At 32.1% G+C, this 23,527-nt stretch overlaps 1 protein-coding gene across 1 annotated transcript in view; it reads left to right on the forward strand.

Annotated features, from left to right (window-relative positions):
• The window catches only part of LOC123693474, an 83,001-nt gene that overhangs the window by 672 nt on the left and 58,802 nt on the right, over positions 1-23,527 (forward strand). The window contains exon 2 of the mRNA XM_045638606.1: positions 7,295-7,515. Within this exon, the coding sequence (XP_045494562.1) occupies positions 7,348-7,515 (168 nt within the window). The 5' untranslated portion in view covers positions 7,295-7,347. The remainder of the gene's footprint in view (positions 1-7,294; positions 7,516-23,527) is intronic.

Below are 23,527 nucleotides of genomic sequence, written 5' to 3' on the forward strand. Positions count from 1 at the left end.
GTCTTATAGCTAACAATTTATTGAAACAGGTGATCGGGGCACGTGCGAAGTCAGGTGGTAGTTTTTTGTTCATATGGAAACAAAAATAGTCCACCTGATGATAATAATTAGTACAATTTTGCGATTTGTTCCTTTTTTGTATGGAAAAAATTAAATGTCACGACGCTCTATCTACCTACGTAGGTACATGATGAATTGTGGTCTAAAAACTCTAGAACTACTCTTCTTAAATTGACTACATTTTCTATTAAAATGATGTAGATGGTCATCACCTTATATTGCCACCTTTATATTGCTTCTAAAATATGTACAGGTTGAAATTTTTAGATCATATTTGGGTAAATTTTTTCCTTCTCGTTTTAAATACAAAACGAGCGATAAAGTAAAATATCCTTGTTCCTTTTATGACAACTAAAGTCTAAATGTATAATAATATTTGTTGAGTATTCTCTAATAAGGATGGATCATTATATCTACCTATCTACATACTTTTTTCTAGTGTGCCACACTACACACATACACAAACGGGTATTTTTAATTTTTACAAAGACTCTACCAATCTATGTTAAAATTTAAAATTCCGAAGAAAATTCAGAAACCGGTGAATAGGTACATCTGATCTTGTTATTTACCAACAGAATAGCATAGTCAAGCTAATAATTCTCTTTCAGCATAGTATTAGCATATTTTAAAGTCGATGTTATGGGTAGGTAGAGTCCCTTAATACCAATCCCCAAATTACGCCTGTAATATTCTAATGATAGAAAAAGGCGACAAACAAACAGAAAGACACTACTGAATAATTCTACATAGATTCACGTTAGATAATTTTTTAAATATACCTACTCTATAAGAATAGGGATAATCTGCAAGGTGCAGGCAGGTCTCTAGCTACTACACTTCCATTTATTTTCGGATATTATTGTATCAACTCCCTATAAATGAGCCTCCAGATGGTTTTTTTATTTTGACATCTAATTCAGGGTTCATTTACAATAATGTCTTCGGCTGGGGTCGTGATCCCTGTAATCGAGATTCTTAAAACGTAAAACATCACGACTTTTATACACCGACAAAGATTTATATTAAAAAAGGTAAATTTAGAATCGTGCCCGTGTCCTCATGCAATATGTTCATGCATCACTCCTTTGTTGTTGTTTTTTACATTAAAAAAAAATTGTTATTTTTCAGTGGGTCTTCTTATTGACCTACGTTCAATAGGTAGTTATATAAAATAATTGTATGGTCTTCAACGAAGGAGTGAGTCGTTATAATTTTGCAACCAAGTTTTGTACCAAGTTTTAATGTGAAAATTACTGATTGATTCTTTATGATGATTGATTTATGGCAGACATAAAACAGTATGGACCATTGTGTTTTGTAAAATCATGTAAGGCATTTTACTCAAACTTTTGTACCCTTGATTTTGAATGACAGGCGCTAATGGTCAAAGCATAGGATTAGTTTGTCACTGTACATTATAACATAATGGCTTTATATGTGACTGGACAGATAATGAAGTCATCGTCGGACGTCGCGCTTTCTTTGAGATTATATGAAAAATGTGCATTATATGAACGCATTCAAATACAAACTATGTAGAGCCTAGGTTACTGGCTAGTGCTTGGAAGTTTTGGAAGGGTAGGGTAAAAGCTATCTACATTCTACAAAAGAGTTTGGAAATAATAATTTAAATAATAATTTTGTTGAAGTTAACTATAGGGAGTTAGTTGGTAAAGAATTAGGAAAATATGGTAACTTAATATGACATAAAAATACCATTGTTTTATGACTCTATATTTATCTTTTACTTAACTTCTTGCTCACGGCTTTGTGTTCATGGATTACTTACCATCTGAAGGAATTCGATTTTTACGTTAGAATCGTAAATATTTCCAAGAAAAAATTTACACTTATTTGTTGCTCTACATACGGCTTTACCATTACCGATACCGATTGTTCTATCAAGTGTTTTCAGTCGTTCTGTTCCAACACCTTGGACATACAAAAAAGGGGTTTTTATGTTGTGGTAACATAATAATATAAGCAACAATAAGCGCGTTCATTCATATGTATTCAAAATCGTTTCTTTTCAAGTAGCTTAAATAAGCTCTATCTTAATAGAAACACGAGTTACTAAATAGTTACTACGTAAGAAGTTTCAAAATCTAAGGCCTCTACTTCAGTACATTCTAATAACACTTTTCCCCAGAACAAACCATTGTAATAATATTAAATATGCGTAGCTTGATTTGACTCGTGCCGTCTCGCGGGTCGGCGCACGCGCAGCCTCCGGTTTTGCTCCTTTTGTGTCACGTACAGCCTTGTTTGTGTGCGTGTCTCTGTGTTGGTGTGAGTAACACACGTGCGTACTAATCTACACATTGTTAACTATAAAATACGCCCATAGTAGTAATGCTATTCTTGCGTTCCTTGTAATATTACACAGTCATGCATTGTATTGATTGATTTAACAATAGGTATACTCAAAGCGTTACAGTTATTTTAAAGGTCAAGTCCATAACGTGTTTGTCTGTTTAATAATTGTTGACTATTTATAATTTTGACTATGTTGATATGTTTAGTTACATAGTATTTGTCAAGTGATTTTTTCCTTTAATAAATAGCCACCCAAGATTCGTACCAATTCTATAATAGGAGACCCATATAACTATGAAAGACAAAAGGATCTGTCACCTCACGCCACTAGAGTCTAGAATTAGTGGGTCGCTTATTTCGACCTAGGTATTCAGTATTCAAGTGTTTGAATATGAATTCATAAAGCCTACATACAAATTCATCCATCATTTTACATGGAAAGCGTTACAAAGATGGATAATGGACAATGCTATTTTCTAGTATGTGTGTATCGATATGGAAATTTCATACGTGGTTTCGGACACAGTCTATATTTTTTGACGATGAAATTATTTTAGAAAAATTGCAAATAGAGCCTCTTACATATTCTAAAGTATATTTGAAGAACTCAACTCTATTACGTTTTTAAATTTCATAATAAATTTTCCATGTAAGTAAGTATAGCACATTTTTTACAACGGAATCTAGACCACTAATAATAATCATACTAAACGTGTAACATCCCATACCTATAAAAAAACATTAGACAAACATGTGTTCGTCTAATGTTAAAACTAAACAAAATAATTCTTGGATACCAATGAGTTACTACATATGTACTCAATGTTGGATACTGTTAATCAAACGCATATCTATTCTCTGTTGCAGCCATGATTCCCAATCACTACGTCAATCACATCAAATTTAATGTCCTCGTTACAATAAAATACAATCCGTTGTACGGTATAGATACTATTATATTGTCTATGGTTGTACATTGGAATCCATTTGCTAGGAGGCGTGGTATTAAGATGCACAGCTATATTAATTACCGTTGCAGGACACAGTGAATTGCGACAAAAAATAATCTTACTGGTACCTATGTGGTACGTGACTCTGTGCAATGTTTTGCATTCTTGGCAGAGACGAGTGCTTTGCTTGATGGATGGTAGGTAAATATTCGCAATATGAAAAGTATGCGGGAATTTTGATTACTATTATTTATTTCTTAACCTATGGTAACAATCATTAGGTACTTATGTAATTAAAATGTAAGATGTAACTATACTCATGTGATATGTAAAGCAAAACAAATATTGATTTTTTATCTCTAACTGAATCTTTTTATCTCTCTACTTATCTTCCGTCTATATCTAGGAATATATTACAGGGATATGAGTCGAGGAACAAATATTATCGTGAAATGCAAATTTTTCTATAATAAAAGAACAATATTTTATGTGTCTAATTTTTAGAAAGACTGCAGTCAAAAATTCTTTTCCGGTACAAATCATCGCCTTGAACTTTAAGCTTCTCCACTTGAACCGTTACGAGAAAGCTTTTAAGGTTATCTTCATATTATTTATTACTAATGGATACTTGACTTTAAGTCGCTTTATATGTTTTTATTTTGGAAAGTCAAAGCCGTTCCCAGAAACTGAAATGGTTTTTTCTGAAACTTTTTATTCCTTTTCGAGTGTTTGAGTTTTTGCGCGAGAATCTACTTGAGTGAAGTTTTTATACATAGAAATCTGTAACACTTGCTTTGATTATAAATTAAGGTCATGTAACGTGTTTCTGAACTACCTATTAATATATTGGCAAACTTTTAATGGCATGTTAGGAAATTAAGAAGATTTTTTGCAATACATACGAAATCCTTATAACTAACTGATCATAAGATCTTAGTTTATAAAAATTTTTATTATCTTCGACGCCATTTTATCTTTTTAATTATTAAGTGTATCAACATGATCGCATATTTAAAATTTCCCCTGCAGACCCACAGATTACATTTTAGAGAGTCAATAATTGAAAAAAAACAGTGAAACATCGATCCTTCATATAAACTGTTGTATGTTTACAGTATTACACTTCAGTAAATACTATTATTAACAGCGATAAAACACTAGTCATTCTCCAAAGTATTTGGGACCATAAACAAAGCAATTTTCTAAAGTAGAAAAACAATAAACCAGTTATTAAGCTTTTATCGAAATTTGTGCCATCGATTTTTCTATTGTATCTTTCATTTAAATATTTATTTTTTATTGCCAGAGTATTACTTAATTTGATGCTTTTAATTTTTTTTATAAGTAAATCGTATTCTTAATTAATCGTAGGTAAGATAATAATATTCTAGTGTATACCAGTCATTAAATACCTACTTACTTAGTTTTTGTTTTACGTAAACTACAAAATATTTATTTATTAGTACGAAGTTGGTACGTAGTTATAAACAAAACCCAAAGTATTTACGTTTCGTATTAACAAAAGCAAAATAGTGCATTAAAATATTTCTAAGCAGAAATAAGAGAAGACATGTAAGACCTTTGCAGGTGAAGACCTCCCAATTCCAAAGTTTTTGTATTATCAAAGCACAATTCTTTAAGTGGGAAAGTGAAAACCGTATCCACATCGGAATGCGGCCGTTCAGATTACGGATGATTACAATCATTATCACTTATTATTTGTCGAAGCTGAACACGCTATGTACGACCCTAATTCTAAGGCTTTTAATGACTATTAAATCTTACATGTAGCGCAGAGAGGTCAAAAAAGAGAAAAATAATGTCAGTTTTGAATCAGAAAAGAATAGAGTTTTTCCTCATCTTCCTTCCTAAAACCTTATCTTCATATGTGTTATGTCATGTTTTTCGATATTTTAAATTAATATTGTAAAATTATTATTGATCTCGTTCTCTATATATATTAAATCACATTAAAATATGGGTAATATCGCGTCTTACTGCATATACCTACAAACGCAGATGTCTGTGAAACGTTTAGGATTATTTACATAAAACGTTAAAAATTACGTTCTATAAACGCAATGCTTCCGTAATCATAGCATTCCTGAACGTAAATAAGCGTTATGCCAGAATAAGTCGGTTTGCGCAAGTGATATCCAGGAATTAACCTCGATTTTTGGTGAATTATCGAACATCGGAACTGATCGGACAGAAATACATTTAGTGTAGATTGTAATGATGTGTTACAAGAAGATTTTTTTTCAACTTTACATATTTAGCTGTTACATTTATCTCGCTATAGATTAAAAGCGAACTGAGCGTAATTTTCGAAGAATTTTGTAGGTACCTAAATCAAGATATTTATCACCGAAAGAAGTCATTGTATTTATAATCGTCGGAGTTATAATAGGAACTTTGACATATAAAAAGTTCAAGGCGAAATTCACATATGCAAAATGAATATATTATGCAACCAATAGCAATAAATTATTATTAGCTGCTTGAAGCATATAGCCATAATAAATCACATTGTTTGGAACGCAGTTTCAGTGTATAATTTTACAGTCGTTTCGTCGAACATACCGGACGCTTAAATATTTACTCAAATTTACTAGTAAACAAAACCATGCGCGAGAAAAATATTTTTATAAAAATATGAACATCCATACACTACAAAATTGTAAAAGTCTTCATGAGGTCTTTGACAAGAACATAATAAATTTAGTTGTAGCACTTTAATAAAAAAATTAATACCTCTAGTAGGTATAATAGGTAATAATTGGCAAAGAAAACATGGTACAACAAAATAGTCGATAATAAAAAATAACCAATACCGAGACCAATTATTTGCAAATCATTTCGCTCTTTAATTTTTCCAAATTTCCAGTACTACACACAGTAGTCTGTAGTACATATATCTACAATAATTATTCCTACCAAACCGTCTCAACCATTCATAATGAACAGCAGTGATTAACGTATGAAATCCCACGAGGAATGTTGATCTCAAGCCTACTCATTATGTCGTTAAGGGCTAAGGGACGCAGGACTAATCGCTGGCTACTGTCCTCAGTCCTTCCGTGTACATTCTTATGATATTACTGTGGTGACGTCGCTTTTTTATGTCTACAGTCGTAGGTATGTTATTTTTATTCTTTAAATTACGCTCTTGCACCTTCTACACGAGTCACCATCACACTGTATAATAATAGTAGTGGCAATAATATTATATTACCTATGGTAGTAGTAGTAGAGTATGTTTTAGAATTTAGACTAAAAAAATAATTGACTCTCCTACATTCAAGTTCAAGATTTTTGAAATCAAATAAAATGATATAAAAATATGATATCTCATCAACCGCTGAAGTGCCATTTCCACCCAAATTCACAATGTAAAAAAATATTGACTGCTTCTGATTTTCAAAACATAGTCAACCTCGGTAAACAATTGACAGTCAAAACCAATAGTTTGTTTCTGAAGCAATAATTTGTTTGTATAGAATTGAACAATGAATAGCGCTTTGGCAATGTTATGTTAAACTAAAAGATATCGTTTGTGAAATAATTACTAAGTAATACCGACAATTTAATGAGTATGAACGTGAGACAAGAATCCATTGTTTAAACTTTACTTGGCAGTTGACACTGTTACATATAAATATTGCAGCTCTGACATATATATTATATCGCTACCTACTCTTAATTTATAGGAATGAATGACTTTTAAAAATTATCATTAGGATTTAAAGTCTATCATCATACAAAAAGTCTCTCATATAAATATAATATTTTTAGAACTTTCGATCAGGTTTTCTGTTGCCTCCATTTGCATAAATTAGAACTTTATTGTTCTCTTATATTAATTTATGTATTCGGATTTTTATATTAAAGTTCTGTATTTTATTAACCTATAAGAGATAAGATAATAATGCTTATCTATCATGGCCATTTTTCTTTTGTTTCAGGTTTTAGTGACAAAATATTCGATATTTAAAAAATGGCGGGATAGTGCGTTACTATGGCAACAACTATGGCGACGGCATCGCACGACCTGTATCATCATGATGGGGAAATTCGACCTCAACACTCCAGAGAAAGCTCACGAGATTCTGGAATCTTTCACACTACGAAGGGTCTTTGGAATGCTCCTGGGCAGAATAACTGTTTCTTAAATAGTGCTGTACAGGTAAGCTGTCATTTTTTTTGTAGCATGTATTTTGTTTATAGCATCGCAGTAGGTATATGTATTTATTATTTTATTTATGAACCAATGTATTTTTGTTCCAATGGTTAAATGCTTAGAGCAAGCGTGAAATAATTTTTGTTTCATTTCACAATATTATGTGCCTGTAGTAACTGCGAAATACTACTGCGAAAAGATTTTTCTTTAAAAGTGTGACAAGTAATAAATTATATACCAACAAATAACGAGCTACCACATTTAGTAATAGCGGCAATAATATATTTCATTGAACAAAAATTCCAATAAAGTAAAAACGTAATATCATTTGATACCTTTCGACGAGACTTTGTAAAGGGCTTAGACGTAAATCGGATAACAAATGAGAGACGTTAATCTTGGCATTACATAGAATTATTCAAGAAGATTAAAATATTATAAAATATGACGATGAATAATTTTAATCAAGCTTTATTTGTATGGTAGAAATTATAGCTTGATTTGGAAGTTTATTAATGTTATTTTGATTTATTTATCGGATTTATATAGTTACGAGTTTTTATTTCGTATTTTTCTTTTTATGAAAATACGTATTTATTGTAACAAATACAAATTTCTCTCAGTTCATACGAATACAAAATATTTGCCCATAATATGCTTAATACAAGAATTACAAGCAACATGTCTGTAAAGAGTCATTAGATTACCTTGCATGGGGAAGTGACCCGGCTATTTTTGCAACGGTCAATCTAAACCTAACGGAGTCAGCATTATGGTAGAATTGAGTTAATCATATTGCTAAAATGAAGCTGGTTTAATTTTACGGTCATACAATTGAGTATTTGAATAATTTTCTTGTAAGAAGTTTTCTCATAGGTCATTTTGTAGTGTTTCCACTCGCAATTTATTTGGTGTTCTTTAGGTACCTATATGTGAAAGTAGATATTAATTTTTAAAATAAATATGTTTCGCTTCGTCTTATACGTTAAGTTAAACACGGATATTTTTTTGTTTTTACTAGAAATCTAATCCAAATAAATCATAAAATTTTAAGTAAGTACTTAGTTTTAGGTCGATTGTGCATTTAATAATATCTATGTTTGCACGTAGGTACCTATCCTAGGTATATTGGCTATATGCAGTACTTAGTTACCTCCTTTAAATAAAAATATGTTTAAAATCAAAAGACACGTAGCAGACGACAGTAATGTAGAGTTCACGTACTGTCCTTTATATTTGACCATATCTCTAAGTGATAAGTAAACACCGCAGTGGTCACTCAAGCTAAACAATACGTGTGGTGACATTCATATATATAGTAACGGTAAGCACTCATTTACTAGAAGCCTTTACACATTCTAAATTTATCTCTATCGCTCTCATAATAGAGCATATATTGATGTAGACTCAATGATGACACCAAGTTAGGGTCGGCCGATGACGTGACTCCTGGACCAATAATGGTAACCTGTTTTTTGTTTTGACAGTACGAAGAAACTAGTCTCGATAAAAAAGAAGTAATTAAGTGCCTCTCTTTATTAGATTGGGTGTGACAGTTAATTTATTAACAAATTGGCCATAAAGCCTTATTTGATTTTTTAACGTAGGCCTGAAACTATCTTTAGTAGGTATATAAAGCTTCTGATGGCTACTTTGCAAAACTAGACTTAATTTTAAGCATATCATACAACATTAAGTATAACATAATTAAATAATATGATTGTCGTTACTTTAATTGCACTGCGTATGCCGTTATTCTTGCATATCTACAAGTATAGGTACTTTTATTTGTCTTACTTATATTTCATATGATCTAAATTCTAAGCTTTTGATAACCTAGTAATTCTGTATAACAAAGAATGTAACTTTTACTCTCACAACCTACATTCGAGATAAAATGAACACGAAATAATACGTGATGAAATTAGACATGAAGTGTCACGTCTCGTTTTTTCGCAAGATACAAAGGTCATTTATTTTATTTGATCTACAAGGAATAATTGTATTGTATAAAATTTTTATATTTTGGGAAGCGAAGGAATAATGACGACTATTTAAAATATCGAGTTTAATAAAATAATGATCATAAACTGCGTCTTAAATTCGTTAAAAATTTGTTAATCTCTAACAGCTAACTGTATAAAACTATCTATTTAACACAAAAAATGTCTTGTATACAGACAATTTTTAGGGTAATCCAAATCCTACTTTTACTTCTTCATGTGTTTTCAAAACAAATTTCTTAGATAATAAATAACGATAAAGGTTCTTAAACTCGAATTCGCAATACACTCTAACTACATCGAGAATAACAAAATAATCACCAAAAGCATTAACACTCCAGATCTCAACCTCGATACCTACTTTAAAATAATAACACGCATACATTTACATTCCAACATGGGTGAGGCGAGTACGTTCCAATTTACATGGACGTAATTACAATGTGAGACAACACAAAAAATTATGGCCCGTTTGGACCCCGCCATAATGACGGACAAGTTTATGCTCCTCTAAAAAATATCAAAAGCCGTTTGGAAGAAGTTTTGGAGCGTAATTAGCTTTTACATTTTAAATCATGTACTGATTATTTAAATGTGGAAAATTAAAGGTTTTTTGAATATCTCGTGTAACAAAGTATTCAATAAGTTTAAAGTTTTCTGAGACTCTCTTCTAAGTTTAAAATAACGATATTACTGGGAAATGTAGGATTTCATCTAATATAATATTTAGTACCTACCATGTTTAGCAGACAGATATTATCATGGTTAGAAGCTATTTGTAGTCCTACAATAATTTGTTTATTTTTCTACTATCCACCAAAGCTTATCAGGAATTTCATGGTATTCAGCGTGTAAAAATGTAAATTCTAGATTACAATATTTCTTCAATCTCCAATGCCCTACGCGTAATCCGCTATAGTTTATAAGCATGAAATATTTTTACCCTAGATACATATTCTAGGATCGTACGGCCTGAATCCGTTAAATTTGCCCTGTACGCGTGATAGTAATAAAAAGTGTGAACGGCACGAGCACAGAATGCGAGAAAAGATGGGAAAAATAAGCTATAGTTCCACATGATTACGTTACATCATTTGATAGATTGTTGTCAACGTGTACGCGTATTACGAGAGGCAATTTATGAAGGTTTTTATAGAAATTCTTGGATATGAAGAATGAGTATTTAGATTGCACTTTTTTAATCTGTGGAGTGTTAAATTTTTATATTAATTAGTTACTCCAGGTAGAGTTAAACTTTATGCTTTATGTATAGGTATGGTAATGAATTGAAACCATCGAAATACAATTTATGCTGAAGGCTTATGATTAAGTATGACGTGAGAGTTAATTATAGTAGAGCCATTTTTACATATAATTTTAAATCGCCTGCGGCATATTGAAAAGAAACGCGATTTCGTCTGTCCAATAGCAATCTATTCTGACATAACCAAACTAGATAACGAGTACACTTATAGCAACTATTTATTACTAGAGGTCCGCCCCGGCTTCGCCCGTGGTACATATTTCGCAATAAAAGGTAGCCTATGTCCTTTCTCGGGTATCAAAATATCTCCATACCAAATTTCATGCAAATTGGTTCATTGGTTTAGGCGTGATTGAGTAACAGACAGACAGACAGACAGAGTTACTTTCGCATTTATAATATTAATATGGATTTCTTATTCTTCCATACATAGATATGTACTTCTATATGTGTAATTTTATATCATTACATTGCACTGTTGATGAATATTGCAATTTAAATATCATCGAAGATTCAGCATTCAGGTATTTGTTATGCCTCTCAAATGATGCGACGGTGTCGAAACATCGAATGTTCATTATAACCAGATATTAATATTGTAACGAGCCTGTGAATTTGATAACCTTCATCTCATGTCAAATTGTTTGGTATTTGCGTTCCCATATAAGGTTCATAATAAAATGTATCACGCGATGGGCGTATCAATTACTGCTCTAATTTGAAGTACTCGATTGTGTTTTTGTATTCTGTTTTGAATAATGTTATGATTGAAATGCTGGTCCCAGTACTACCAACATTCAATTAGAAGCGTGTGTTTAACAAAAGTTATTAAAATTTGTAGAATTCATTTAACTGTGAGTAATGTAGAGCTAATAAAAACGAATATTATTTAAAACTAGCAGTCCGCCCCGGCTTCGCCCGTGGTACATATTCACACGTTTTCTCTACATAAGAACCATCCTCGAACTTCAAGGAATATTATAAAAAAAGAATTAACGAAATCGGTTAAGCCGTTCTCAAGTTATGCGCTTACCAACACATTTTGGGATTCATTTTTATATTATAAGAAGATAATATATAATACATTAGTATTTCTAGATTAATATTTTGTTCAAATATGCGTAATTACTATACGTCAGTATGAGTTACCTCGTCCTATGAACTGCATCCAATCAATTTTCGATGGCTGATTAAAAATTCGACGTGCACAGTGCACTCGAGATTTCATTAAATTAGTCTCCGGTGCATTGAACTTCCGTTTCAAGATTAAATAGGGATCACTTTCATAATTAACTCTGATAAGGCTTATCTCTTATCGCTCTTGTTACTTGATGGAAAGACGCGGGAAGTAGTTTATCCCAAGTGTTTCATCATTATTATCATAGTTCATGGTTTGGATACAGCCTGCAAGTAACAAAAATAGGTCATTTGACATGCTTATATGTACATAATGCGACATGAATTTTGTGTTAAATATATTTTTTTATTCAGGCACCTGTTCAACAATTCAAATATAAACACCTATGTAGTAGGTACTTAAACGTAGTGTGGCAAAGACTTTTATAGGGACATGGTGTGCAACAAAGTTAAGAATAATGCATTATTAGCACATCAAAGAAAAGAAAAGAGTTGTGAAAGTACAACAGTGTCTTCTATAAAAGATGGTTATAGCCTACATGAAACTACAAATTGCAGGCATCAAGATAGTAAAAAACATCAAATCTTTAGTCGACAGAACCTGTATTGGCTGTTCTTTCGCACGTGCACAATGTTCGTAAGAGTGAAAGGAATGGGTATATAATCCTGAAATGGCGTCTAAACAATTCTCTTTGAACAGGTGCACGTGTGATTACATAAGTTTTTACTATTCAGTAACGAAGTCACGTACGGGTTTACTTTAGCTTTAAGCAACGATATGTGAGCTTATAGGATATATATTCAATTTTTGGATATCATTTTTTGTAATATAAAACGTGTGGAAAACAATATTAAATGGCTTTTCATATTTCTTGGAGCTTTTCTTCCAAATGATTTTTCATTCACATGTTGGGGGAGATAATAATATTTTTACTTACATTTTAATAACAATCAATTTACGGCTCTACCACACTTTTTTCGATATTTATCCATCTCTCGATTACTTGTATAAATACGTCAATTATTGGAATTGAATCTCGACAAAACACGCACATAAATGCCTGAAATACAATTTTTTTAACACCAAATATTTTATCAGTTGATATATTATAAGAGTATTAGAAAAGAAACAGTATTTCTTACAATATTTTATCCGTGATGAATGGATCACTTATTTTGATGAAAACTATCAAGATGTTTAAAGATTAATGTCTTTCGTTCAACCTCAGAAGTTGTCTGGGTTAAACCTTTTGTGACGAGCCTCTCAGTCAATCTCAGATAGCATTGTTTGGTCCAACACCATTACAATGTAAATAACATTTGTGGAGAGCTTTGTTTAATTTAATTTGAAGCCTGAAGGATATAAAACTAAAAAGTTAAAGAATAATCTTTTATATTACAAGCAGTGCACACGAAAATAGCAATTTTCTTGTATCAATATCACTTATAATGGTTTTCTGTACAGTAGTTATTCGGAACTGTTAAAGCAAATTTATAGAAAAGTAATTTCAGTAGTACATGGTATTGTAATCAAACAAACAATGTGAGTATCATTGTAATCCCTATTGGCACTGAGAAGCTATGTAGATTGTAGATAGACACGCAGTATCAAATGCACATGATTGTGTTATTAAATACCTATTCACAACGTTTAAACTAACCCTCATAAACATTCCTATTGTAGCACATTGAGTAATTACATTAGTAATGGTAAACAACATTTTTAAAATTAATTTCCATGGCTAAAACATGCTACAGTGCGCTGCTCTACATTTTTAATATTAATAAAATTATGCAAAAAATCAAGTGAAGCCAGTTAGCCAAAATACTTTAAAAATAAACTATCGATACTACTATACATTTAAGGCAGTACTAGTATTAAATTATCTGTGCTAATATTATCTGTAATCTATGAAGTTTAGCTTCACTGCGATGCATCACTTGAATACAAACAACTTACGGCTCCACGGAGACGGGACAGCCACTTGCAGAATGAAACGTGCCTAATGCCTAACGCTAATATATTGTACTAATTAGGTACCCATTAGCTAACTGGAATTGATGTTCATGTTTATAACTTTTTGTTTGGAAAAGTGGTTTCAGTGGAAACGTTTGAAATAACTAATTAATGTTTGTTAGAACTGTTTATAAATATTATGCTTTTAGAATTTAAAATGACAATTACGATTAATAAAGGCTCTAGGAGAACTAGATAAATTACTTTTAATATATAGAAAAATATATTTCAGTGAAAATGACAGAAACTTATCATTTTGCCCTTAAAACCTGGGTTTAAAATTTAGTACAAAATAACTTTTTCAAATTGCCTACAAAGATAGGTATTTATTAATAAGGGAAGTAACATTAACGAGTATGAAAATCGCAATGAAATTCCCACTTTTTATCCGTTCACATAGCGTCGTGTGCCCGGGCCGAAGCGATCGCTATTTCCGACACCGATTCCTGTTTTTCTGAGAAACATACGATAAATATTTATGACACAAAACATTATCGTCGCATTCTTCATTGCACTGCTATATTTATAAAAACATATATTACATCATCTTGACAATTTGCAGCATCTTTACGTCTTCTGGTTCGTGTGATTTCCGTTCTGAAAAAGCGTGTACAAAAACATTTTTTGTAATGAATTGCTGAAATGAACCGAAAAGATCTAGAGAATAAGTAAAAAAACTTGACGTTCATTTATAAACAATTTTGATCACTTATATTTTCATTTGCGGTTAACCGTCACGCATGCTATTTGTAGATAAATTGATTATAATGGAAGAAAACATCCGTTCTTGTACTGCAACCATTTTCTTCGTTCAAGATAGAAGAAAGGGTGCACGCAATGCGTAAGAACATGACGTCTTATTATTATTTTGAAAGGCATTGCAAGAAATTATTAAAATACCGTTTGTAATGTATTACTCAACTTTAACACGCTTTTATTATAGCAGTATGTTTGTTTGTAACTGACTTCTTTAAACCAGATTTTGACCCACATTAACACATTTAAATGTACAGATTAAATTCAAAATTATACAATAATTTCGCATGTTTTTTTTTGTTTAAACTATATTAATTATTAGCTGTGCCCCGTGGATTCACCCGCATTTCTCCGCTCCTGTTGGTCTTAGGGTGATGATATTATATAATATCATCACCCTCCTATAACCTTCTTCGATAAATGGGCTATCGAAAGAATTTTTCAAATCGGACCAGTAGTTCCTGAGATTAGCGCGTTCAATAAAACAAACAAACAAACTCTTCAGCTTTATAATATTAGAATAGAATAAATCAGAAATTATTTGGAAAATCCAAAAGTGCACGACTCATAATGCTCATTTAATTATGAAATATATATATAAAATATATATATATATATATAGATATCTCCATGGGCACTATGTTGATCAAACGTGCCATATAGTTAGTAATTATTTGATCCGTTTTCACTTGTTGATCCGGTTGGTATTTGTGGATCCATTGCCACACCACCGTCCATATGTGGATCCGAACGGAGCCACAAGTGTCACCATCAGTAATAATAATAATTACGTGCTTTTTATACAAATCCACCTTTTTTGCGTTTTAGCTCTTGTTGATCCGATTCAAATGAGCCAATCAGAGCCCACCGAGCTCAGCCATTGGTCGCTTGCGGCCTTAGCCATTTGAAGGTTTAAAGAAATTTATTCCCGTTACAGAAACGTATGTTGCCGTTCGCCTTCCATAATTTCTTCGGATCTTCAGGAGGGCAAGATAGCTAGCTCGTCCATTAGGATAGTGGCGATTTGATGTTGAGATTTTAATATTAATTGTATTTACGTTTTTATGTAGCACTTTGCGGATGAACATACACGTATTATAAAAGTATAATTGTTTTAAATTCATTATTTTAGTGTCGTCGTCGATTTTATTTGTAGAAGTTAAAAAAGGATAGTTGTTAAAGATAGTTTTAATGATTTTATTTTGTAAAATTTGGAGTGGCGCTAATTTATTTTTGTAAGCACTCCCCCATACTCCTATTAAATACATTAGGTGCGGCTTTACTAAGGTGTTGTAGATAATAAATAAATAAATAAATAAATAAAATAAAAAGCCCGTTTATTTCCAATCCACAAGAAAAGTTTTGATACAGATAGTTTACATACTTATAGCTGTTTTCAATATAAAAATTACACTGTTTCTTAACTTTAATTTTAATTAACTACTAATACTTAATTTATTTATTTTTTCTATTTTCTTTTTTTTTCATTTTAGATGTTACATTCTATCACAGCTTGCTTATCTATCAGAACCATTGATTGGAACCCCTTCTCGGGTATAGGCCTCCTCCAGCTTTTTCCAGGTATCTCTGTCCATTGCCTTTGTTCTCCAGTCGTTTCCTGCTATATTTTTTATATCTTCTATCCACCTTTTTTTAGGGCGTCCTACATTTCTTTTTCCCTTCGGCCCTTTCCATATAGTTGTCTCCAGTGTCCATCTTTTATCCGTGCATCTTGCTACATGTCTTGCTACATGATTGCTATTGTTTTGTTGTTGTTGTTGAGAGTGTTGAAAGTGAGTTTGAACGGCCTCTCATCATATCAAAAGCGTTTATTCTACTATTTTTTGATGTGCTTGGCATTTGTTGCTTCTTTGGCTTTGCTTCGACTTGTGGTGATGTTGATTTTTCTCTCTTCCTTTTATCTATGACTTTTGAATTTTGTTTTACTATGAGTTTATCGTACTTTATGTAAGCCAAGTTTCCTTTTTGTCTTTCTTGCATTAGTTGGGGTTTCAGTGACTTCCTAATTTCTAACGTTTCCTTAGAGTAGTCTTCTGTTATATATAATTCTTTTAATTTCTTTTTATTTCTCATAATTTCGTTCTTTTTCCATCCACTTAACAATGAGAGAAGCATAGGCCTTGGTTTCCCATTTTTATTTTTTGTTCCAATCCGAAATATTTTATTTATTTCATAATTTTCTATAGTTATGCCCAATTCTTCTATGAAACACTTTTTAACCCTCCGTGAACCACGTGGATAAAAGTTACGTCCTGCACTACGTGGGGTTTCCTGGACCCAATAATCTTTCCACGTTTTTTTAAGCTAGTATTTATTGTAAATTTGTAATGTGTATATTATTATTATCCCGTGACTATAAGAGGTTATAAATAAAATAAATTTATCAAATATTATATACATTTATTATATCTTTAGGCTATGTTACAGATATAGTACTTTTTACCAACTAAAATAAGACTATGTTCTATGGGTTAGACTTTAAGAAAAAAATGAACTATAAGAACTTCTTAATTCTATGCTTTGGAGGCATAACAAAGTAGTAAACAAAAATAAAACAAAAATTACTAAAACTAATTCAAACTCAAACTCAAACTCAAACATTTATTTATTCAATTAGACTACTACTTTTAGTAGCACTTTCGAATCGTCATTTCATAAGTATTTTTAACATTTACCACCGATTCGGAAAGCAGTATCTATGGAGAAGAACCGGCAAGAAACTCCATAGTTGCTCTTTTAGTCTATTTATTGAAATAAACTAATTAGTCTTCTTGAGATCCAAGTTGGTTCAAATCACCACAATTCCATAAGTGCGGATAATATTGCATTTTCATTGATGTGATGAGCCATAATGAGCCCTAGAAACAATTTCAGATAATTTTAAATAATAAAAAAACAAATTAAATAAATATTTATATAAAAAAAAGTCGTATTTTATCACACTATACTGCTCACCTTTTAGTAGACGTCCCGAACTACGTGGGGTTTCTGACACCCAGCTGCACTTTGACGGCGTCCGTTCACCACGTCTGCGACGCTACTACTAAACCGCTGTCGCTAAGAGGTCTGGCAACTTCGGAACTCCAGCTAGACGAGGTTTCAAGACTTTCGCACAATGTTTGGAAAAGATACAAAGATTTTTGTATGGCTGGGGTGTATTAAACCCCACATGGTGCACGGAAGGTTAATGTATTTCATTGCATCCAGTGTCGACTGCTCCTTTTCCGCTAAACCATGAATAATTATATTATTACTCTTCTTTTCTCGCTCTAGAGACTCCACCTTCTTTTCCAGCTTTTCTACTTTAAGTTTAAGTATATGGTTTTCTTCTACAACGGGTTTTAATTTTTCTTCCATTTTTACGAGCAATGTGTTGGTAAGTTCTGACGTTTGATTTTGCATTTCAATCTTCATCTTGTCGAATAATAGTTGAAATTGTTCGTCCATAATTTATGTGTAATTGTATAATAATATAAGAATATTCTCCCCTTTTTTGTTTTATTTTTTGTCAATGGCAACACTGCAATCAGGCTAAGAATGTAATTTTGACATCTATGTGTCAGCTGTCTTATGACAGTTGTGACTTATGATTTATTTGGTATCAAGCTGTTCTAACCTCAATGATTTGCCAATATTTGTTGTTCAATCCATAGGTTCAATCTTCCTTGTTGATCCAGTCAATAGCGCGTTAAATATTATTACGATCTCTCAGTCACACTAAGATTTTTCTTTGGATATAGTAATATAGTTGAGATTGTGACTTTAAACTATTATGTGGAATATTTTTTACGGAGCACTGACACTTTGATGTTTACAATATGAAGTACCGGAACCGAAAAACGTGGTGTTGGGTGTTGGTGTTGTAGATGGTGTGGCGTAATTTATGAGGAATGCAAGAAGTAATATTACGCAGAGATCTAAGAAGTGCTGATAATTTATTTTTTAGGTGGTCGATGTGATAATTCCATTTCAGGGAGCTGCCGATTCGCAGATCTAGGTTATAATTTTGTTATGAGCTTTGAATTTAGATATATTTATTTTTAGTAGATTGCATTGAAACCATTTATTTAATTCATTTTTTGCTTGCGCTATCATGTCATGTATAGAGGGACCAAAATAAAACAGACAAGTGTCATCCGCATAAAGTGTTAGGTGACCTTTAGCTTTAAATCTTGTAAATTATTAATATAAATTTAAAAAAAAAGCAATGGGCCTAGAATCGAACCTTGTGGTATGCCATATGTAATTGGTAAGGGAATGCTATCGTGGTTATCTATTTTAACTATTTGTGATCGATTTTTTAAATATGATTTCTGCTTTACCATTAATGTTAATGGATGTTAATTTCTTCATTAAAAGTTCGTGAGAAACGGTATCGAAGGCCTTTTGTAGGTCAATAAACACTCCCAAAACTATATTGTTTGCGTCAATGTTCTGTTTTATTTTAATAGTTAGGTCCATAGTCGCTGACAGAGTGTTACTTTTTGGCTTAAATCCGTATTGACGCACTGAAATAAAATTAAATGAGTCTAAATATTTTTCTAATCTCGTGTGTAAAATCTTCTCCAATATTTTTGACAATACTGGCAAACCGAAATTGGCTTATATAGTTACCAGGTTCAAATTTTGAGCCACTCTTATAGATAGGAGTTACCTTCGCTATTTCTAAAGAGTCCGGAAAACGTCTTTGACTTATGGCTTGGTTAAAACAGTCGCTTAAGCTATGATTTAATTTTTCTTTGATGCATTTAATTGCTTTTGTAGTATTACCATCAAAACCTGTACTACAGTTTGAATTAAGGTTATTTATAATTATATATTTTTACTAGCTTCGGTAGGTCTGAACTTATTAGTGAGGTAATTTTTTTAAATTTCGTAGTTGTCTTTAGATTTCCTCTCCTCTGAGTTATAAGATGTCGATTCTGGGAAACCAGCAAAAATTACATTTTTTTCGCGGCTCTTTCTGTCCCGTAGTTCCTTGATTAAGTTTTAATTTATATGAAGTTGATTTTTAGACGTAAAACCCGATGGGTTGGCTGACTGATTTATTGATTGAAGATTTAATTCCAGTGATTTTATTTTACTCTCACCCTGATTTATCTGGGATTCTAATTGAGAAATTAAGTAGCAGTAATTATCATACATGCTGAATGCTGATGACTAATTGATTTCATTGATTTGATTCGTATTTTGGCGAATTAAATTCAAGGATTGTTCGTTGGACGATTTAATTTCGGTAATTTGTGTTTTTACCTCAGAAATGTTTTCATGAATTTTGTTTACTATTTGTTCATTTGAGCATACATATTTTTCAAGTAATGTACTAATACGGCGGCTCAACTCCGACCGAATATCCTTCATATCATCACTACATCTGCAATCTTGTTCTAGCGGTTGTTTCCGTTTTCTGTAAGTAATTTGAGTATCAGTTGGCATAGAACTCGTAGAAAACGAACTTAGCTTCGATAGGTCGGGATGCGATCCACCAGCAGTACCCACTGCACCACTGCTGATTAAACGTGTTGGCGATCTGCGTACACTCATATTTACTCCGCAATGGATAATTTGTGCAGGAATATGAGTCGTCATTTGTTTGACCTAAATCTAGCATTTTAATTATTTTATCAGATTGATATCAGGATATCAGAATCAGGGCAAAGGCGAACGCTACACGTCAATAAATATTATGATAATTATCTTGATATTTACTGATGATTCAAGAGGTAGGTTGTTATTTGTAGGATGCATACTACTTGAGAATTATCACCGTCACTGTATGACGAAAGGTTAGTCCTAATATCTATCTTTTTAGGGTTCCGTATTTTTAGTTTCACAACGTTTTCTATAAGTTTCAATTGAATTACGGTCGACTTCTTCAACTTCCATAAGACTCAGGAGATTTTTTGCTTGCCCTAATTTCATATCCCCATGTCAATATCATGCAAGAGCATATAAATGGAACAGATCAACATACGACTAATGATTTGGTATATAAAACAGAGTCAAAAAGTGTTTGAGCATTTCAAAATTTGAACCGTTACGAAGTCGAGTTTGTCTAGTCTAGGCGGATTTAGCAATGTATGGGAGGTTAACTATCTATAATATGTTTGTGTACGGAGCCAACAAATACTGTAGTGTTTACGAAAAATTAATTAACGTTACATAATATACAGTTTCGTTTTGTCGGATCAAATAAAGCTGTAATTTTGATAATATAAATGGATCTGATCAACATACGACTTTGGATTTGGTATATAAAACGGAGCCAACAAGTGTTTATGGGTTTCTGAATTTCGGCCGTTACGGAGTCGACTCAGTTCGAGATCTTAACAATAAAAATGTTGAGTATATCAATTTCTCCATGAATATGTTTGGCAACGTCGCCCAAACATTTGCGCCGTTGCCACTCCGGGCAAGATCTATGCAACCGCTATATATATATATATATATATATATATATATATATATATATATATATATATATATATATATATATATATAGATATCTCCATGGGCACTATGTTGATCAAACGTGCCATATAGTTAGTAATTATTTGATCCGTTTTCACTTGTTGATCCGGTTGGTATTTGTGGATCCATTGCCACATCACCGTCCGTATGTGGATCCGAACGGAGCCACAAGTGTCACCATCAGTAATAATAATAATTACGTGCTTTTTATACAAATCCACCTTTTTTGCGTTATAGCTCTTGTTGATCCGATTCAAATGAGCCAATCAGAGCCCACCGAGCTCAGCCATTGGTCGCTTGCGGCCTGAGCCACTTGAAGGTTTAAAGACATTTATTCCCGTTATAAAAACGTATGTTGCCGTTCGCCTTCCATAATTTGTTCGGATCTTTGGGAGGGCAAGATAGCTAGCTCGTCTATTAGGATAGTGGCGATTTGATGTTGAGATTATAATATTTGTATTTATGTTTTTATGTAGCGCTTTGCGGATGAACATACACGTATTATAAAAGTATAATTGTTTTAAATTCATTATTTTAGTGTCGTCGTAGATTTTATTTGTAGAAGTTAAAAAAGGATAGTTAAAGATAGTTTTAATAATTTTATTTTGTAAAATTTGGAGAGGCGCTAATTTATTTTTGTAAGCACTCCCCCATACTTCTATTAAATACATTAGGTGCGGCTTTACTAACGTGTTGTAGATGGTGTGGCGTAATTTATGAGGAATGCAAGATGTAATATTACGCAGAGATCTAAGAAGTGCTGATAATTTATTTTTTAGATGGTCGATGTGATAATTCCATTTCAGAGAGCTGCCGATTCGCAAATCTAGGTTATTTCTCGTGGGTTTTATGTTCTAATACAACACCGTTATTTTTAAATGGAGCGTATGGTGGAATAATTTTGTTATGAGCTTTGAATTTAGATATATTTATTTTTAGGAGATTGCATTGAAACCATTTATTTAATCCGTCATCCGTCATCCGCATAAAGTGTTAGGAGACCATTTAGCTTTAAATCTTGTAAATTATTAATATAAATTAAAAAAAGCAATGGGCCTAGAATCGAACCATGTATGCCACATGTAATTGGTAAGGGAATGCTATCGTGGTTATCTATTTTAACTATTTGTGAAATATTTATCGATTTTTTAAATATGATTTCAGCATATCTAGTGCTTTACCATTAATGTTAATTTCTTTATTAAAAGTTCGTGAGAAACGGTATCGACGGCCTTTTGTAGGTCAATAAACACTCCCAAAACTATATTGTTTGCGTCAATGTTCTGTTTTATTTTAATAGTTAGGTCCATAGTCAATGACAGAGTGTTACTTTTTGGCTTAAATCCGTATTGACGCACTGAAATAAAATTAAATGAGTCTAAATATTTTTCTAATCTCGTGTGTAAAATCTTCTCCAATATTTTTGACAATACTGGCAAAACCGAAATTGGCCTATAGTTACCAGGTTCAAATTTTGAGCCACTCTTATAGATAGGAGTTACCTTCGCTATTTTTAACGAGTCCGGAAAACGTCTTTGAATTATGGCTTGGTTAAAACAGTCGCTTAAGGTATGATTTAATTTTTCTTTGATGCATTTAATTGCTATTGTAGTAATACCATCAAGACCTGTACTACAGTTTGAAGTAAGTTTTTAAGCTTATTTATAATTATATATTTTCATTGGCTTCGGTAGGTCTGAACTTATTAGTGAGGTAATTTTTAAAATTTCGTAGTTGTCTTTAGATTTCCTCTCCTCTGAGTTATAAGATGCCAATTCTGGAAAACCAGCAAAAATTACATTTTTTTCGCGGCTCTTTCTGTCCCGTAGTTCCTTGATTAAGTTCTAATTTATATGAAGTTGATTTTTAGACTTGGCTGACTGATTTATTGATTGAAGATTTAATTTCAGTAATTTTATTTTACTCTCACCCTGGTTTATCTGGGATTCTAATTGAGAAATAGTACTCTTCAATATGTTTTGTTCAGTAATTATCATACATGGTGATGACTTAATTTCATTGATTTGATTCGTATTTTGGCGAATTAAATTCAAAGATTGTTCGTTGGACGATTTAATTTTGGTAATTTGTGTTTTTACCTCAGAAATGTTTTCATGAATTTTGTTTACTATTTTGTTCATTTGAGCATACATATTTTTCAAGTAATGTACTAATACGGCTGAACTCCGACCGAATATCCTTCATATCATCACTAAATCTGCAATCTTGTTCTAGCGGTTGTTTCCGTTTTCTGTAAGTAATTTGTGTATCAGTTGGCGTAGAACTCGTAGAAAACGAACTTAGCTTCGATAGATACGGATGCGATCCACCGGTAGTACCCACTGCACC

This window comes from Colias croceus, chromosome 7 (genome assembly GCF_905220415.1).
Source record: "Colias croceus chromosome 7, ilColCroc2.1".
NCBI lineage: Eukaryota > Metazoa > Arthropoda > Insecta > Lepidoptera > Pieridae > Colias > Colias croceus.